Source organism: Nomascus leucogenys, chromosome 12 (assembly GCF_006542625.1).
Source record: "Nomascus leucogenys isolate Asia chromosome 12, Asia_NLE_v1, whole genome shotgun sequence".
Classification (NCBI taxonomy): Eukaryota; Metazoa; Chordata; class Mammalia; order Primates; family Hylobatidae; genus Nomascus; species Nomascus leucogenys.
Genome location: NC_044392.1, coordinates 61,129,232 through 61,147,834, shown reverse-complemented (window position 1 = coordinate 61,147,834; position 18,603 = coordinate 61,129,232). Strand labels below are relative to the sequence as shown.

The following is an 18,603-nucleotide window of genomic DNA, read 5'->3' as shown; positions in this document are numbered from 1 at the left end:
GCTTGACTCCTTAAAGGGAAGAATACTCTTCCAGTCAAAGCCTTGATAGAACAACCAGTTTCTCTAATTGGGCCTTGTTGCAAAAGAAAAATAGATTCTTACTGCACTGATGCAAACAACTATATTGCCACAAGTTAAGAACACTCAGATAGTTTCTGAATTCTAGAGGAAACAGGCAGAGAGAAACAAACATGCTCCAAATTTTGTTCACAGAAGTATACCTTACTCAATTATTAAAGGCTGTAAATAGTTCAAAATAAGTTTCCTTGACTCTGAAAAAAACATGAATCAGCAATATTCCAAGCAAACGTAAAAAAGATTTGCTTCAGTTTCGAGTTCAGTCCATTTAGTTAACTCTTGTTTTGCTTGATAATTTGTGAACATTTTAGTTCTTCATGAGTCTTGTACATTTCCCTTTATTCCAATGTTACAATCTCCAAAAATTATCAAAAACCAAACCTGTATTTGAGAGCACCTGTTACAGTTCTATAGCCTACTATAAACCATCTTTGGAAAAGGATTACAACAAGACAACAATTGCCTGTGAATTACAAAATGTCCAGGGTAGTTACAGTTAGAAACCCAATTGACAAAGAAGTTTGGTTATCTCTGTGGTTTACAATAACTTAACATAACACCCTTAATTATGATTGATAGCATATACTTAGACATTAAAATTTTAGAAATCCCATACAATTTTGGAACATATGTTAGTATTATTCACCAAAATGTGACCTAAATAAAATTGAACATCATTTTGGCAATCTCATGTAACTAAATATGTCAAAAAATCCTGTTCACTTCTTTTCTGGATGTTTCAGGGGCCCTCTAATCCACCCAAAAAACCAGACAATCAGGAAAAGACAATTTTGAAACTGAAGTTTCATTTTGGGAAGGTTGTTAAAGATGTTTGATTTTTAAAATACTTAATGTTATGAAATAGAATTTCAGATTATAATAAGTTATTTATTTTGCCAAAATGATGACTCAGAAATTGTAAAGAGACAAAAACCTTTTATAACCCTTTACAAATTTTGCTAAAGAGCAGATTCATGCCTAAAGAGTACCTTGTGCCTTTATTTTAATGCTCAATTTACGGAAAAACCACATAATACCTTTTTTGAATTTACTCAATATGTTCACACAGAGGACCACTTCTGCAAGATTAATTTCCACAATGCTTACACTACTTTTGTTTGAACCTTCAGCTTTATCATATCTAATGTAAAATGATCTTTTAACCCTAGGCAAGAATTATATTTCCATGCCTTCTTATAACCTTTTATAGAAAAACACATTTTACTGTTCTTACACATCTCACATGTAAATCTATTTTCAGTAGTTCAATTACATGTTATAATGGTAATTCCTGGCAATTTTTAACCTTAATGTAAAACCTGGTAACTTGTTTAATTGTGTGCTATGTGCAGCCAAGGTTTGACTCCTTCCAGCATAATTAAGGGCATGTTTAGTTCTACATGTCCCCAGGCCTCACCAATTATAAAGCCAGCAAGTCAAATAGTTCTTAAAACCCAGAAAGTAGTTTATAACACTTAGCAAACCTTGCATATGACCTGCATAATTTAGTCCACCTATTTACATTTTGATGACATCTGCTTTTTACCAATAATCTTAAAGGCTGCTTTTATTTCTCAAAGATCAAAGTCATGTGAACTGAAGGGTACCACAGCTTGTATATTCCCTTTAAAAACTACTTGATCCAATTGCTTGTCTTCTTTTACGTCAATGAATTAGAGCTCTTTTTACAGACATCACACATAGCACACATATTGCTACACAAACAAGCAGAAGAAAACCCAGTCCTCAGGTGGAGCCCTTTAAGAGACAGGGCTAGGAAAATCTGCAGATATCAAACCAGAAAGGACTTATTTCCTAAAGCAGGATTGCTAAAGAAAGCCTTGCCACGGGTTACAGGCCACGACTGCAGGATGTAAAACAAGATGAAGGCCTGCAGCGAAGTTTGCTATGACTCATACAGACATGCAAAGCACACCGGATTGTCTACAGCTTAAGACCAGCCTCACAAAGCCTTCTTCACAATTATAACTTTGCAGAGAATATAAACAGTGATCCTTATCATTCCAGCTAAGTAAAACACCTTCTAAAAGAAAAAAAACTTTTAACTGCTGATGGCGTAGGGAAAAGGATGCTTGGGGGGAACAACCTCTTATTCTTATGCAAGTGTTTCCTCCACTGGGGAGAGAAGCTTAATTACTGTCCAATGGAGTTGAACCCCTTGGCCAGGGACGGGGAAAGTCTCTGACAGTGAGTGGCAGGGAATGCCAGCTAGCTGGTTGTTCAGGGCCCTTGGGCCATGCATTTCAGCCCTGGCAGAGGGGAAGGTGAGGGGAGGAGGAAGCAGCTGCTGGCCTGTCCATCTCAAAAAAGGAAGGAAAAGACCATGGAGACCGAAGCTGACCTTCTCGACCTCCAGGAGTGATGGGGGTAGGGTCACAGTTTCCCCTACCCTCAGAAGTCCGAGGATGCAAAGGCTTAGAAGCAAAAGGGAAAAAGATTTCTTTTTGGTTTGCATCTCCTTCACTGCTTCTGTAGCCCCATGTTAGGTGCCAAAGATGTTGGACTCTCTCTTTAGTTCAGCTAAGAGCTGGGTCCTTGTCACACGGCCATGAAAAATTAGGCTTGCAGACAATTTGAAGGTTGAGACTAATGGAGTTTTTTGGACAAAAAGGAAAAAAGGAAACTGGGACTCTCTGCAAAGCCAGAGTCCCTGCTAGTGTGCTTCCCACCTCACAGATTGAACCCTGGGTTTCACCCGGGTAGAGGTGGGGCCAGACTCCTCCCCACTGCAAATGGTGTGAAATTCTGTGGCTCCACCCCAGTGCGCACTCCTCCCAGTGCACAGGCCAGTTGGATTTCCAGAGACCCCCTTACACTTGGCTGTTTCAGTAAGTTATAAGGAGCTGTCAGAGCAGGGGTTCCAATTAGTGTATGTCCCAGCAACGTTGCCAGCACACAGGGGAAGATTTGGAGGTCATGCAAGCTGGTATGGTAAAAGCAAGTATAAATCTCAGGGGATATCTGCAAGGGAGCCTATGTCTTTGCTGCCACATAAACACGGTAAGAGCTGCGGGGACACAAATAACAGGGAGTGTGCGTTTAAGAAGCCATGTGGCATGCAAAGTGAAAGCAAAAGAGGCAAACTTGCCCCTCTGGTGGATGGCCTGGTGGGTGTGTAAGGTCATTTCTGAAAACACACAGAGAAAATAGGAGAATAGGCAGTTTGGGTTCTTGGAAAGAGCTGATTTTAGTTGAAAAGGCAGAAGAAATCCCAGACATTGCCTGGTTTTAGGCTTTAGCCCTCTCACTCTTGAGAGTTGCCTGTCCAGAAGGGCCAGTTCTACTCAGTGTGGACCCCAAGTTCCTTCCCACCCCCAAGAGCCATCCCATGAGCCAGGGTGAACTGAGAGATCAGCGCAGGGAGCAGACCACTGTGGCTGAGAGGTACAATTCTGGGTGTTAATTAGTCAGCAGGAGAGGGAAAGGGGAGAAGAAAATAGTGTATGGGGGTTAAATGCCTCCAGATGAAGAAGGCAATGCATAGAGGTGTCTTACCACTGGGGAATGTATCCAAGTCACGTGGCACCAAATGTGTTAGCAACAGATTGCATCCGAGTCACACAGCACCAAAGTGTACCAGTGGTGGTGAATTTGCATGGGTCTGCAGCAACCTCAGTTCTTGCCTCCTCAGAAGAAGGAATTCAGCTGAAGGGCATAGGGTGGAGGAGAGTCTGAGGCAAATTTTAGAGCAGGAGTGAAAGTTCATTAGAAAGCTTTAGAGCAGGAATGAAAAGAAGTAAAGTACACTTAGAAGAGGGCCAAGCAGGCAACTTGAGAGATGCTGTTTGACCTTTGACATGGGTCTTATACATTGGCATCCTTCTGGGTTCTTGCATCCCTTCTCCCCTGATTCTTCCCTTGGGATGGGCTGTTTGCATGTGTAGTGGCCTGCTAGCAGTTGGGAGGGGAGCATATGCAGTGTGTTTACTAGAGTTGTACGAATGCTCACTTGAGGTGTTCTTTCCTTACCAGTTGAATGTCCCTAGAAGGTCATATACCAGTTAAACTCTGCCATTTTGCCTCTTAATTGCGCATGCTTGAGCCCACTCACCTAACTCCTGAGCTCTTATTGGAAAGCTGCTGATCCATAGCTTCTCCTGCCCTGCTCATATCCGCCTGACTATCTACTGTAACAGAATTAAATAAATTGGTGTTTAGAGATGAAAAAATCAACATTTTCCCAATTAAAGTGTAAATATGAATGTCTTGTATAAATTCTGCTAAATCCTCAGTTTAAAAAATAGCATTGTACTTTCATCAAACCATACTGATTTGATAACCATACTTTCAAATAGTCTGCAAAAATTTTGTTTCCTTCATGTTTTACTCTGAAAAGCCCAGCATTGACTGAAATGAATGAAGCAGTGAGAACTGGACCAGAGAATGGCAAATACTTATGTCACTGCATCTGATAGGTATTGTCTTGCTGAACCAGTCAGTGCATTGCTATGATATGTGACAAAAACTATAGTAAAAAGTTGTTAATAAGACTTTTTTTGTGAGAATTATGGTTAATTACAGAGATTTAAAAAATAAATTAACAAATGAACAAAAAGCTGTAAATTATTCTCTATGAAAGAAAATAATTAACTTCAAAAATCAATACTGAAATATTGTAAGCCAGAATGAAAGGTAAGGAAGGAAAAGCACAATAGCCTAAAATTGTATTCAGTTTTAAAAAAGAGAATTAACATGCAAATTTGAAGTTATTTTTATGGGTTGGCTCAAACTAGTTTTCATGCAATTTAGTAAATGCAGTTCGCAATAGCTTTTCACATGCTTCACATTTTAATCTTTTTTTAAAATTTTTTTCTATTATTATACTTTAGGTTTTAGGGTACATGTGCACAATGTGCAGGTTTGTTACATATGTATACATGTGCCATGTTGATTTCCTGCACCCATTAACTCGTCATTTAGCATTAGGTATATCTCCTAATGCTGTCCCTCCCCCCTCCGCCAACCCCACAACAGTCCCCGGAGTGTGATGTTCCCCTTCCTGTGTCCATGAGTTCTCATTGTTCAATTCCCACCTATGAGTGAGAACATGCGGTGTTTGGCTTTTTGTCCTTGCGATAGTTTACTGAGAATGATGTTTTCCAGTTTCATCCATGTCCCTACAAAGGACATGAACTCATCATTTTTTATGGCTGCATAGTATTCCATGGTGTATATGTGCCACATTTTCTTAATCCAGTCTATTGTTGTTGGACATTTGGGTTGGTTCCAACTCTTTGCTATTGTGAATAGTGCCACAATAAGCATACGTGTGCATGTGTCTTGATAGCAGCATGATTTATAGTCCTTTGGGTATATACCCAGTAATGGGATGGCTGGGTCAAATGGTATTTCTAGTTCTAGATCCCTGAGGAATCACCACACTGACTTCCACAATGGTTGAACTAGTTTACAGTCCCACCAACAGTGTAAAAGTGTTCCTATTTCTCCACATCCTCTCCAGCACCTGTTGTTTCCTGATTTTTTAATGATGGCCATTCTAACTGGTGTGAGATGGTATCTCACTGTGGTTTTGATTTGCATTTCTCTGATGGCCAGTGATGATGAGCATTTCTTCAAGTGTTTTTTGGCTGCATAAATGTCTTCTTTTGAGAAGTGTTTGTTCATGTCCTTTGCCCACTTTTTGATGGGGTTGTTTGTTTTTTTCTTGTAAATTTGTTTGAGTTCATTGCAGATTCTGGATATTAGCCCTTTGTCAGATGAGTAGGTTGCAAAAATTTTCTCCCATTCTGTAGGTTGCCTGTTCACTCTGATGGTAGTTTCTTTTGCTGTGCAGAAGCTCTTTAGTTTAATTAGATCCCATTTGTCAATTTTGGCTTTTGTTGCCATTGCTTTTGGTGTTTTAGTCATGAAGTCCTTGCCCATGCCTATGTCCTGAATGGTATTGCCTAGGTTTTCTTGTAGGATTTTAATGGTTTTAGGTCTAACATTTAAGTCTTTAATCCATCTTGAATTAATTTTTGTATAAGGTGTAAGGAAGGGATCCAGTTTCAGCTTTCTACATATGGCTCACATTTCAATCTTAACATAAGATTCTTATAAAAGGTAAAGAGAAAGAAAACAGAATGCAAGAGAAACAGGAATTTTTTTGCGAAAAGAATAAGATTATAATATAAATTTAATCTTAAATGCAGCTATCTTTTACAGTTTGAACTCTGATTTCCATGCCAACAGAACATCAGCCAGTTTTCTACTGTAGTGAAAAAGAGACAGTCTTTTTTGACAGTCATCCAAGAAAAGTCCTCTTCTTTTTTTTTTTTCTTTAAAGAAAGCCACATTGTTTTACTGTTAACCTTTTTTCTTATATAAGGCTGTCATTTGGTATTCATTCAACATTTAGCATTGCTTTGGATACTGTAAGATTGTAAATGATTTATGTAAATTAATTAAAATTATGATGTTTACCAATCTTGGTGGCAGAATTTTGAGGATAAGAATAAGTCTAATCGTCTAATGATTCAGCACCAGGGGAAGCACACATATTAAAGACATTGAACAATTAAGTATTCCTGGATCCTTCTACAGCCAATTTTTAAATTTTAAATTTAGTAATTCTCCTGAAAGCAGGAAGTAAGTTGGTGTTTGGGAGCTTCTGATAATAATGATATACATTATGTATCATTTTATAGTATATACATGCTTTTAATTACGTATAGTCATGTGTCACTTAATAACAGGTGCTGCTTACATATGTTCTGAGAAATGCATTCTTAGGCAATTTCATCATTGTGTGAATATCATGGAATGTACTTACACAAACCTAGAGAGTATAGCTTACTACATACCTGGGCTCTATAGCCTAGCTTATTGCTCCTGGGCTAAAACCTGTATAGCATATTACTGTACTTAACACTGTAGGCAATTGTAACACAATGGTAAGTATTTGGTAGATTATTCTAAACATAGAAAAGGTTCAGTAAAAATACGGTACAAAGGATAACAAATGATACACTTGTATAGGGTACTTATGAATAGAGCTTGCAGGACTGGAAGTTGTTCTGAGTGAATCAGTGAATGAATGGTGAGTGAATACGAAGGCCTAGGACATCACTGTACATTACTATAGAACTTATAAATACTGTATACTTAGGCTACCCTAAAATTATAAAAAAGTATTTTCTTTCTTCAATAATAAACTAATTCTAGTTTACTGTAACTTTTTTACTTTATTAACTTAATTTTTTTAGCTTTTTGACTCTTTGGCAATAATACTTTTCTTAAAACACCAACACATTGTACAGCTGTATGAAAATATTTTCTTTATATCCTTTTCCTATTCTTAACTTTCTTCTATTAAAAATTTTTAAAACGTTTAAAACTTTTTTATTAAGGACAAGACACAAACACATGCATTAACCTAGATTTACACTGGGTCAGAATCATCAGTCATCTTCCATCTCCATATCGTTGTCCCTCTGGCAGGTCTTCCAGGGCAATAATACACATGGAGCTGTCATCTCCTATGATAACAATGCCTTCCCTGGAATACCTCCTGAAGGAGCTGCCTGAGGTTGTTTTACAGTTAACCTTTTTTTTTTTTTAATAAATAGGAGTACACACTAAAATAATGACAAAAACCACATGATTATCTCAATAGATGCAGAAAAGGCCTTTGACAAAATTCTTTTTCATGTCTTAAAAACTAGATGTTTTACCAGAACAAATTAGTTATCAGCTGCATAACACTCATTTTCAAAAATCACCTTATTGCCAGTATTCTACTGCTCAGTTTCCTCCAGCTTTGCAGTCTGAATCTTTACAAAGTCATTTCAACACTTATAGATTGGATCCACGGTACAGTGATGGTGGACAGTGTGGATTTAGTTCCTGTGAATTAAATAAACCCACTTATGTGGTTGCTCATGATGCTAAAGATGGATACCCTGGAATAAAAAGGTCCAGACCAAACTATTCTTCCTTGAGAAATAAGGGACAGGAAGAATTCTGTGTAGTTTGTGGTGATAAAGCATCAGGATATCATTATAATGCACTTACTTGTGAAGGTTACAAAGGTAAGGATAAGATTAAAATAAAATTGAAATCTTAGTACAAAATTTTAGGCATGTGAAAATACTCTTACTTTTTAAAGTATGAGAGTTAAAACCAGGGAGAGCCATGCTGTGTTTAAATGGATCAATCTGTTGGATCAAAGACATGAAAATGGAATGAATGTAAAGTTTATATATTTTTCATTTTTCATGAGGACTTTTACATTTAAATGTATAATTTGATATTTACAGAGTAGAAGGTTTCCATATTCCTAGATCAGTCTCATGTTGGAAGAGAAAATGATGTTTTAAAAGATCTGAATGTTTACTATCACATCTTTTTATGTGGTTGCTATAATTCATGCATTTGGAGGAAATTTGAATTGAATGACTAATAAGAGTCTATATTTTTTAATGCTTTGCAAAAACAAATTAAAGGTCTGAAAGTGAAGACCATTGCATTTTCCAAGAGTGAAACAGTCCTTGATAAAATTTGAGGTTTTGAAATACTCCTGCCTGGCTTTTATTAAAAAATGCAGTTTGGGAAGAGAACTTGCGAATCATTAGGTCAATATAGTAGGAAAACATGTCTTGTAGAGGTTCAGAGTGAAGTTGCACTGTTAGAATCTTACAGGTCACCCCTTACAAAGAATAGCTAAATGAAGACTATGGGAAATGAAGTAACAGCTTTGTGAACAGAATAGCTGGGCACATGTTTGCTTACTCTTGAAATGCAAGGCCTTGCTATTAAAACTAGATTGACAAATGAGACATAGTTCTGGAAACCAAAGTTGAACTTTTTACTCTTTTTGTTGCATCTAAATCCTGAAACTCCCACTCTCAAGTGTCTATGGAAAAAGACGATATGGCTGGACTTTAAGAGGGATATTGACTAAGTTTATTGATGTCACTGCTTGGAACGGAAGAAAAAGATAGCAGGGATTATTGCATAAGAACAGGAATTGAAGGAGGAAATATGAAGAGGAACTACTATGCATGGATTTAGAAAGTGAAAGAGAGAATGTAGACCTCCCCCTCCCCCTGCCAAACATGGCCCCCTCAATGTCTCAGTCCAAATAAACTAGCAACACTTTCTCATCTGGGAAAGTGCTAAAAAAGAGACATACGTAGGGAAGTAAGTTTGGCAGAATATTTCTTCCTTTGTGGGTTGAGTGGAAATGTGAGAGAAGAAAAAAGATTTTCTCTATAGTTTTATTTTACATGACCACCTACTCTTTAAAGGAAGTCTTGAGAGATGCTTCATTAAATCTTGATATTCTGTAAAACGTAGTGTAAAAAATGCTTTTAGCTGATATAACCACAGTAAAATAGAGAGTTGACTTAATGTAATAGAGCTATTGAGTTTAATTTCCAGATGTGATTACTGAAAGGAATAACCTTGGAATAGAATACATGAATCAGGAGAGGATTAAGACAACTATCCAGATAAATGTATATCAAACAAACTTATTGAGCGAAAAAACATTTTATTGAAATAATTTAGTTAACTTGATTAATATGAAGGCATATATTAATAAAAATAATAAACTAGAAATACCTATGGCAAAATATTTTAAAACCTTGTTATTAGGTTTTTTTCAACGTAGCATCAACAAAAATGCAGTATATAGTTGCAGGAATGGTAGTCACTGTGAAACGGACATGTACATGCGTAGAAAATGTCAAGAGTGCAGACTGAAAAAGTGTAAGGCAGTAAGAATGTTGGCAGAATGTAAGTGCCATGTGTTTTGCTTTTTTCTGAGGCAGATTTTGATTTTTTTTTTTACCTTACTGAGAACTTAATGCATTCTTCAGGTTGTCATTTTGAATGTCTACTTATTTGTTTGGATTTAAGCTATTTCTCTAGCAAACTACTCAATTTGGATGGCCAGTTACGAATGTAAGTAATTATTTCCATAGACCCTGCTCCATACTATCTTGCTCTAATTTTGGAAATAATCACATTTTCTTCTTAATTGAAAATCTTTGTATTTTCATGTTACTTAACCTAAAGTCATGTATTGCATCTAGAAAGAACAGAATTTTAAGTCAGTAGTTTCCAAAAGCTTACAAGATACCTAGTTATGTAGCATCTGCTGGTAATTAACACACAAGTGTTAAAACTCAACTCTATAGGCAGAAGAGTATGTAATCTTTTTGAATCCCTTCTATGTTCACTGTGTTTTTTGCTTAGATTATATGATGTTATTTCATCCTTACAGTAGTACTACAATTTTGACATAATTTCCTCAATTTCTCCTATTCCTTGTGGCTTAATTTTTAAATTAATTTTTTTCTTGTTTCCCTCCCTCCCTCTTTTTTTTTTTTTTTTTTTTTTCTAGACAAGGCTTGCTCTGTTACCCAAGCTGTGAGTGCAATGGTGCAATCACAGCTCACTGCAGCTTCCACCTCTGGCCTTAGCTTCTTGAGTAGCTGGGACCACAGGCACATGCCACCATATCTGGCTAATTACAATAAAATTCTTGTGTAGAGATGAGACGTTGCTTTATTGCCCAAACTGGTTTCAAACTCCTGGGCTCAGTGATCCTCCCACCTCAGACTTCCAAAGTGCTGGGATTACAGGCATCCCATCATGCCCAGCTAATTTTTCTTTAAAGAGTACTATTAATGTTTTCTTTTCATGTCTAATCTAGGCTTGTTCAAACTCTTATTATTTTGCATTTATGCTATTATATTAGTTTCCTGGCCATTTCTTCATTCTCTCTTTTTGGTCAATTTATCTTTAGCTGTCATAATAATCTTCATTTTTTTATTAAGCTATACTCTTGTTCAATAAATGCCCATGCAATATTCCTTTTATTTCATACTGATTATTATTATAAAACCCAATCTCTTTTGTCAAAGTTCTTCATCAAAAGGATTCCTATTACTTAAAATTTTAGATATGTTATAGATCTTAAGGTTATCCTGTCCAACTAGCCTGAATCCTTTACTTTAGCCCTGTTTTAGTTAGCTTGTGCTGCCATAAGAAATACCATAAACTGGGTGGTTTAAAAAGAAATTTATTGTCTTACAATTCTGGAGGCAGGAAGTCTGAGATCAGGGTGCCAGCACAGTTAGGTTCCGATGAGGGCTCCCTTCCTAGCTTGCAGATGTCTGCCTTTTCTGTGTGTCCTTACACAGTGGAGAGAAGAAAGAGCAAGCTCACCAGTGTCTTTTCTTAGAAGGGCACAAATCCCATCACCAGAGCTCCACCCCCATGACCTTATCTAAACATAATTACTTCCCAAAGGCTCCATCTCCAAATTCCATCACACTGGGGGTTAGGGCTTCAATACATGAATTTTGAAGGATGCAATTCAGTTCCTAGCAATCCCTGGTAAGTTGTCTTTTAACCTATACCTGAAAACCTATGTGAAAGGGAACTCATTTTCTCCCAGGACAATCCATAAATGAGATCAGTCCTCCTTTCCTCTAAACTTGAAGGAATTATTCCAAAATTGAAAAAAGAGAATCGATATGAGTGTAGTTGTCATGGAATATGAATATAAACATTATTCAAATGTTATTTATATGCTTTCCAGTCTCCCGCTGCATCTTTCTATGCCTCTCTCTCGTTTATCCTTCTATATTTGAATTTCTGGCTGTCTGACCCCATATTCTAGGTAAAAGGAGTTTTCATCAGGAAAGCCCTGGATTTTTATGTGGCTTGGTTTCATTCCATAAGCATACAACTGAAATGATGGAACTGGAAAAAAGATGAACCAAAAGTATTAAATACATAGTACATTCCTATCTTCATGGAATACAGGAGTCCCAGTAAAGTAATCGGCATATCATTAAAACTTTGTGATTCCTATGGAGTACACCAAGCTAGTACACTTGCTTCTCAAGCATTTGGTGCCTATTTATCTGAGAGATGTGTTCACAGAACAATGTGCATATCTCTCTAGACTTAAGTCTGCTTAAATCTATATGTGTCAAATAAAACACAGAACAATGGAGATATTTTATTTGAAAGGCGCCGTGCAAGGGGGGAAGGGACTTTTGCAATAGGGCAAGGGGGACTACTGCAATAGGAAGAATGCTGTAGTTAAAAGATATACAAGCAATTCAAGAGTTAGGCAAAGAAGAGTTTATAGAAAGGAATAAATAAAGCTAGAAATAACTGATTATAGAGTAGGATAAAAAGGTGATATGATCAGATAATGTATCAGAGAATGTTTTACTCTGAGTCTAGCCTAGTCTCAGAAAGCTATGTTTGCTGGCTCAGGCTTAGGGTGGATCAAAGTTTCAGGGCCTGGAGCAAGAAATGAAGGTTAGCCGAAGTTTGATTAATTCATATTATGTTTTGATTGATCAGTGGGGATAAAACAGTTAAGATAATCATTCAGGAAGCAGAGAATGTGAATTTGCACGGTCTGCGTCTGGCTCTGTCATAGGTAAACAAAGGGGCATCCACGAGTCTTACCTAAGTCAGATTGGGAAAGGTAGTTCTTTGCAGGAAGCCATTTTCCAGAACATAAAAGGATGGGAAGATTCCTTTAGCTTTCGCTATTTTATAGGAGCATAGGACTCAGGTAAAATTTGAAATTGTCAAGACCTAGTGATTTGAGGGTTGCCCCAAATTTGCCCTAAAGTAATGCATGACTTTGTTTTTATGATCCTGCCACCATTACCATAGATATTCATACTACACTCACCATTAAATTGAAGTAATATACTTTTTCTTTTTTTCAGTTTCATAAGTAGTTATAGAAGCCTGTACAAACAGAGCCTGTACAACATTACTTTCTTTCCTGTGGAGTCCTAATTCCCTTGCCATATGATGATACTTTAAGTATCTGAATATAACTATCTTGTTCCTCATGAATTCCTTTCTCTCATTTTAAAGTATCATGTCCACTACCAAACATGGTAATCAAACATGTGCAAAGCAGAGTGGAATTCAGTCTTTCTAGGTACTATGGGTATATTAATATAGTTTAAGAACACATTGGCTTTTAAAGGTGGCTGCACTATAGATCCTTTTTCTCTGTTTTAATCTCAGCTCAATCTTACTGGCTGCTAGTAAGTCTGGACCCTGAAACTATTATCTTATATTGAGCTAAGAGTTGACAGACTACCTCCTTTTGCTTGTACATGTACTGCTATTAATTTACTGTTACTAACCAGTTCACTCTACAAAGTTCAAAAGTTGTATGCCAAGGACAAATTTGATTTATTAGCAAGGGTGTCCCCTAACCACACTCTGAGGTATGATTACCGTAGGATATCCCAGGTAGTGGAAGTCATTTGAAGTGAGATGAGTTGTAATGTCATGGTTCCAGATTATTAGTGAATTAAGATCCTAGCCAAAGGTTTCAGACATAGGAGACCAAGTCCTCTACTTTCAGGGGAGCTGGTGAGATCTAAGAATGTTTATAGGCCACTAGAAAAATAGGCGAGGGCTCAAGAGAAGGTTTCACTCTCACTGGGGAGCTGAACAGAAAGCTAATAAAAATAAAAAATAGAACCGACCATTTTCCACATATCTTACTTAATTCTCACTATAACCACAATGAAATACGCATTTTATCATTCCATTTTATGCATGAGGAAAGCAAGTCATAGAGTCACATAGCTAACTTGGTGGTAGAGCCAACATTCAAACCCAGGCATGCTGACCAGCTCCAGTATTGGTTATGTTAAACATTATGTGGTGCTACAGTCAGAAATGCAATGTGTGTGACTGTGTCCTCCTTCATGTTATTCAAGATTGGTTCAAAAACATTGCAAAGCCGACCTTGCAGGTTAAAGATACTAGCACTTCCTGCTAAAGAGCACTGGAAAAGTCAGGGACTGACATCATGTGCAGGTCTTAATATCTATCTTCAGTAAACTTTTCCTTTGTTATATTTCAGCATAATATTAAGTCTGAAGAGCTTTTAAAATTTTTTTGTCATATGATGTTTGGGTTATTTCTTTAAGATAACATTGACAATTTGATCCATATTGTGGTTTAAAATATTGTCTAGAACTAGATGAAATGTGAAACCTTATGACTTACCATTAAAAATATTCTTATAGACTGGCATTTATCTATTTATCAACTTTCTTTGAGTATGGTTCCTCAAGTAGTTATTACTTTACACCAACAATCTTGAATCCAACCTACATCTCCATTCTGGCTCTAAGCATATATTAAGAGGACTTGTTAAATGACGTGTTAAATTCCATATATACTTTGTCTAAAGTATTTCCTTGATCTTCCATTCTAAGAATCTGTCCAAGACAGAATTGAAATTAAGCTGACATGATTAGTTTTTCTGTTAATTTATACTGGGTTTCACTGATTATTGCTTTTCCTTTTGAGTTTCCATAAACAAATTGTTCAGGTTTAGTTTGTATGAATTTATCTTTCTGCCTCTTTTTGAAAATCATTATGAAGCATTCTGACTTCTAATGACATTTCCCTTATTATCTACTATTCCTCCAATATCAGACTATAGTTCAATTCTATAGAAACAAATGTTTTTCAGTTGAAGAGATATAAATGCATTAAGAACACTTGCTTTTAAAGAATTTTTTCACCCATTTAGATGACCATTTTATTTTGTGCTGTCCAAAAAGGTTGACTTGTTTCCTTTAAGTTGTCATCAATATTACGTACAGGCACCAAGCTATGAGTCTAATTTCTTGCTTTGAATGTAACTAAAAACATGCCCTTTTCCCATATATCATGGACTCCATTTTGACATGGCTTCTTATTTTTCTTTTTCTTTTTCCTTTTTTTGAAACAGGATCTCACTCTGTTGCTCAGTCTGTGCAGTGCAGTGGTGTTATTACAGCTCACTGAAGACCCGACCTCCTGGGCTCAGGAGATCCTCCCACCTCAGCCTCCTGGGTAGCTGGGACTACAGACACACACACCATGTCTGGCTAATTTTTATATTTTTTGCAGAGATAGGGTTTCACCATGTTGCCCAGGCTGTTCTCAAACTCCTGCATGGCCCCTTTCTTTAAAGGAGTCTATAATTTCTCTTTCCAAACAGTTAATTGTTAATTTGAAATCTTTCTGTAGTTGAAATTCTTTACCACCATTTCCTCTTGTGCCTGTGTAAGATTTTATGAATTTATTTTTCACCCTTTCATGACTTATCTTCACTTCTCTGCCATTCCATTTTCCTTTAGGGTACTCTTCTTTCTCATAACTAAAACCTCTTAAAATATACATCTTTAGTAAGCCTCCCCACAATTAATTCCCTCTGATTCTAATGACTCCTTTTCTTTATATAATTTTTGCATTTGTGTATTCAGTTCTAATGTTTTAATATTTGATATTCTTTAAATGGCTTCATATTTTGATATATTCTTGTTTCCCAATAAAATAATGAAATAATTTAGAAAGAGGCTAAGGCTTTTTTTTTTTTCTACCTCAGCTCTTGATACACTTTTTATGTGATTGGTATGTTTTAAACACTTATGAAAAAATGATGAACATAATAAATGATAAAGATTAATATTTGGTTAGTTTTAGTAGTTATTTACAACAACTGTTGCTCTTCAGGTAGAAGTTCTAGTTGAAGATTCAAAGATGTGTAAAGGTGGCAAGCCAAAAATAAAAATTGTTCACTTTATAAAGAGTGTCCACTGCCTTGTCTTGATTATAAGAAAAAAATTGACTGAGCTGATTTTGAACATCACAAGATACTCTCTTGACCATATGATGTAAAAATCAAAGATAAAAGCCTGTAGCTAAGGTAGCTCAACTGCTTTGTGAGTTGATATTTTATGTTGTTTCCAAAATATAATTAACGTGAAAATTGTTCTAATATTAAAAAGTCTAAATTTATAACTTGGAGATGCAAAATTAATGTATAATTTATGTCTAGGATCGCTATGTACTTTTAAGTAGACAAGATAGTTGTGGAATGAAAAGGAGAAAGTAATGTAGTAAATGTTATTGCTATGTACATACTTGCCCCAAAGAAGGATTCTTTGTAAAAAGACAAGTCTATGATGATATATGTATATATATGTGCACAATATAAGAGAATTTTAATCCTATCATGTTATCTGTCATATCAAAAACATTTTATATGAATTTTGTAATAACACAGGTTTGCTCACAGAAATCCAATGTAAATCAAAGAGACTTCAAAAGAACTTTAAGCAGAAGAATCATTTTTACTCTAACATCAAAGTGGAAGAGGAAGGAGTAGACAACACATTTCTATCATCCACCACTAGATCTGGAAAAGTGGCAAGGCTTTTCTTATAAAATTTGTTTCTTTAATTATGGTGTTTTGTTTAATAACTATGAATTCTATATTTATAATTTTCCTCTTGTATTTTCTTATAGATTCAGGAAAGCATGGAACTAACTCAAGAGGAACATCAACTCATTAATAACATTGTGGCTGCTCATCAAAAATATACCATTCCTATAGAAGAAACAAATTTGTATGTGTTCATTAGTGAAAGAAATAATGTATAATTATGTTAGGAAACAAAGGCACAAGAGTAACAGTTTAAAATTTCAAAAGATACTTGAAAAAATAAAATTCATTAATCTTATTGCTTTTTTTATGGGTTAGCTGCAGGAACATGCAAATCCTGAACTGAGCTTTTTGCGACTCTCAGAGACAGCAGTCCTACACATACGTGGGCTAATGAATTTTACCAAGGGGCTCCCACGTAATTACCTTTGGGAAAAATTAATTTAATACTTAAGCTAATTTTATAAAAAGTTCCCTGTTTTAAGGGAAGTGGATATTTTAGGAAAAGGAAAAAAACCCTCTATTTTTTCACCAACGTTTTGTTTCTTTTTTCTTTTTTTTTTCCTTTTTTTTTTTTTTTTTGAGACGGGGTCTTACCCTGTTGCCCAGGCTGGAGTGCAGTGGCATGATCACGGCTCACTGCAGCCTTGAATTCTTGGGCTCACGTGATCCTCCCATCTCAGCCTGCTGAGTAGCTGGGACTATAGGCATGCACACCATGCTCGGCTAATTTTTGTATTTTTTGTAAACAGAGGCTTTCACCATTTTGCCTAAGCTGATCTTAAACTCCTGGGCTCACAAAGCTGCCTCTCAATGCAAAAACATGTTTATTTTGTCTGCTTTAATCAGATGGGTGAAAATCTAAATATTAAAAAATACTGCTCAGAGCGTAGAATTCAAATAAAGAGGCTAGGAAGAGTAGTGTGGTGAGGGGAGTAAGGATGGTTAATGGGTACAAAAATATAGTTAGAGTTAATAAGATCTAGTATTTGATATCACAACATGTTGATTACAGTCAACAATAATTTATTGTACATTTAAAAATAACTAAAAGAGGCTAATGCAGTGGCTCACACCTGTAATTCCAGCACTTTGGGAGGCCCAGGCAGGAGAATTACTTGAGCCCAGGAGTTTGAGACAAGTCTGGTCAACACAGCAAGACCCCATTTCAACAAAAAATTAAAAAAATCAAAAAAATCTCAGGCCTGGTGGGGTGTGCCTGTGGTCCCAGCTACTCAGAAGGCTGAGGCTAGAAGATTGCTTGAGCCCAGGAGTTCCAGGTTACAGTGAGCTGTAACACCACTGCACTCTAGGGCAACAGAGTGAGAACTTTGTCTCTAAACAACAACAACAAAAAACCCCACAAAACTATAACTGGAATATTTGTAACACAAAGAAAGATAAATGCTTGAGGTGATGGATACCCATTTTTCCTGATGTGATTATTACACGTTGTATACCTGTATCGAAATATCTTATGTACCCTATAAATATATATACCTACGATATACCCATAAGAATTAAAAATAAAAAAGTGAAATTATTCAAATGACTTCAAAGACTTGAGGGTTAATGAGGAGTTAATGGGTGCAGCACACCAACATGGCACATGTATACATATGTAACAAACCTGCACGTTGTGCACATGTACCCTAAAACTTAAAGTATAATAAAAAAAAAAGACTTGAGAGTTAAGACAAACAAAAGGTTAATTGTTTATTTTTGGAAAATGACTTTTTTTTCTATAAAGCATGTAACAAAGAAAATTCCCTGTATAATACTGAAAAATCAAACCACTGTTGGCCAAAAATTAGCTGTCTATTTACATGTACAGATATCTCATTGTAAACATAAATTCTTCAAGGCTAAATCAACTATGTTTAATTTGCTCTTGCCATAGGAAAAATATTATTCAGTTCTGATAGAAGTGCCCCAAAATATTACCATGTGGAATCAAGAATTTATTTCAAATTTGAAATAACATATTATGATTATTCTAAGGGAGCATTTAAGATTCATACTATTATATGAATAATTTAAAATGTTAAAATACTACATCTGAAAATTATCTTTTGATTATCGATTTCAAACAATTATGTGATCTTCTCTTTAAAGGATTTGAAAATTTGACCAGTGAGGATCAAACTGCACTACAGAAGGGATCAAAAACTGAAGTGATATTTCTCCATGGGGCCCAACTTTACAGTCAGAAAGAATCAGCCTCTGAAAGTAAAAATGGATTTCTTTCTAACTTTAATGTTAATAGTTACTGTTAA

The 18,603-nt window shown here is 35.9% G+C and overlaps 1 protein-coding gene across 1 annotated transcript; it reads left to right on the top strand.

The window, feature by feature from the left end:
* Nucleotides 1-4,724: 4,724 nt before the first annotated feature.
* Nucleotides 4,725-18,603, top strand: LOC100589626 (bile acid receptor-like). The gene is made up of 7 exons (XM_012500307.1): nt 4,725-4,731; nt 7,764-8,129; nt 9,697-9,837; nt 16,169-16,311; nt 16,411-16,515; nt 16,646-16,745; nt 18,443-18,603. The coding sequence occupies exons 1-7, from the start codon at nt 4,725-4,727 to the stop codon at nt 18,601-18,603; spliced, it is 1,023 nt and encodes a 340-aa protein (XP_012355761.1).

What these genes read in the sequence shown, in the direction of transcription:
- LOC100589626 (XM_012500307.1), top strand. An exon ending in CCACTAGATCTGGAAAAGTG is followed by an intron (nt 16,312 to 16,410) that starts GCAAGGCTTTTC and finishes ATTTTCTTATAG; the next exon opens with ATTCAGGAAAGCATGGAACT. An exon ending in TAGAAGAAACAAATTTGTAT is followed by an intron (nt 16,516 to 16,645) that starts GTGTTCATTAGT and finishes TTTATGGGTTAG; the next exon opens with CTGCAGGAACATGCAAATCC.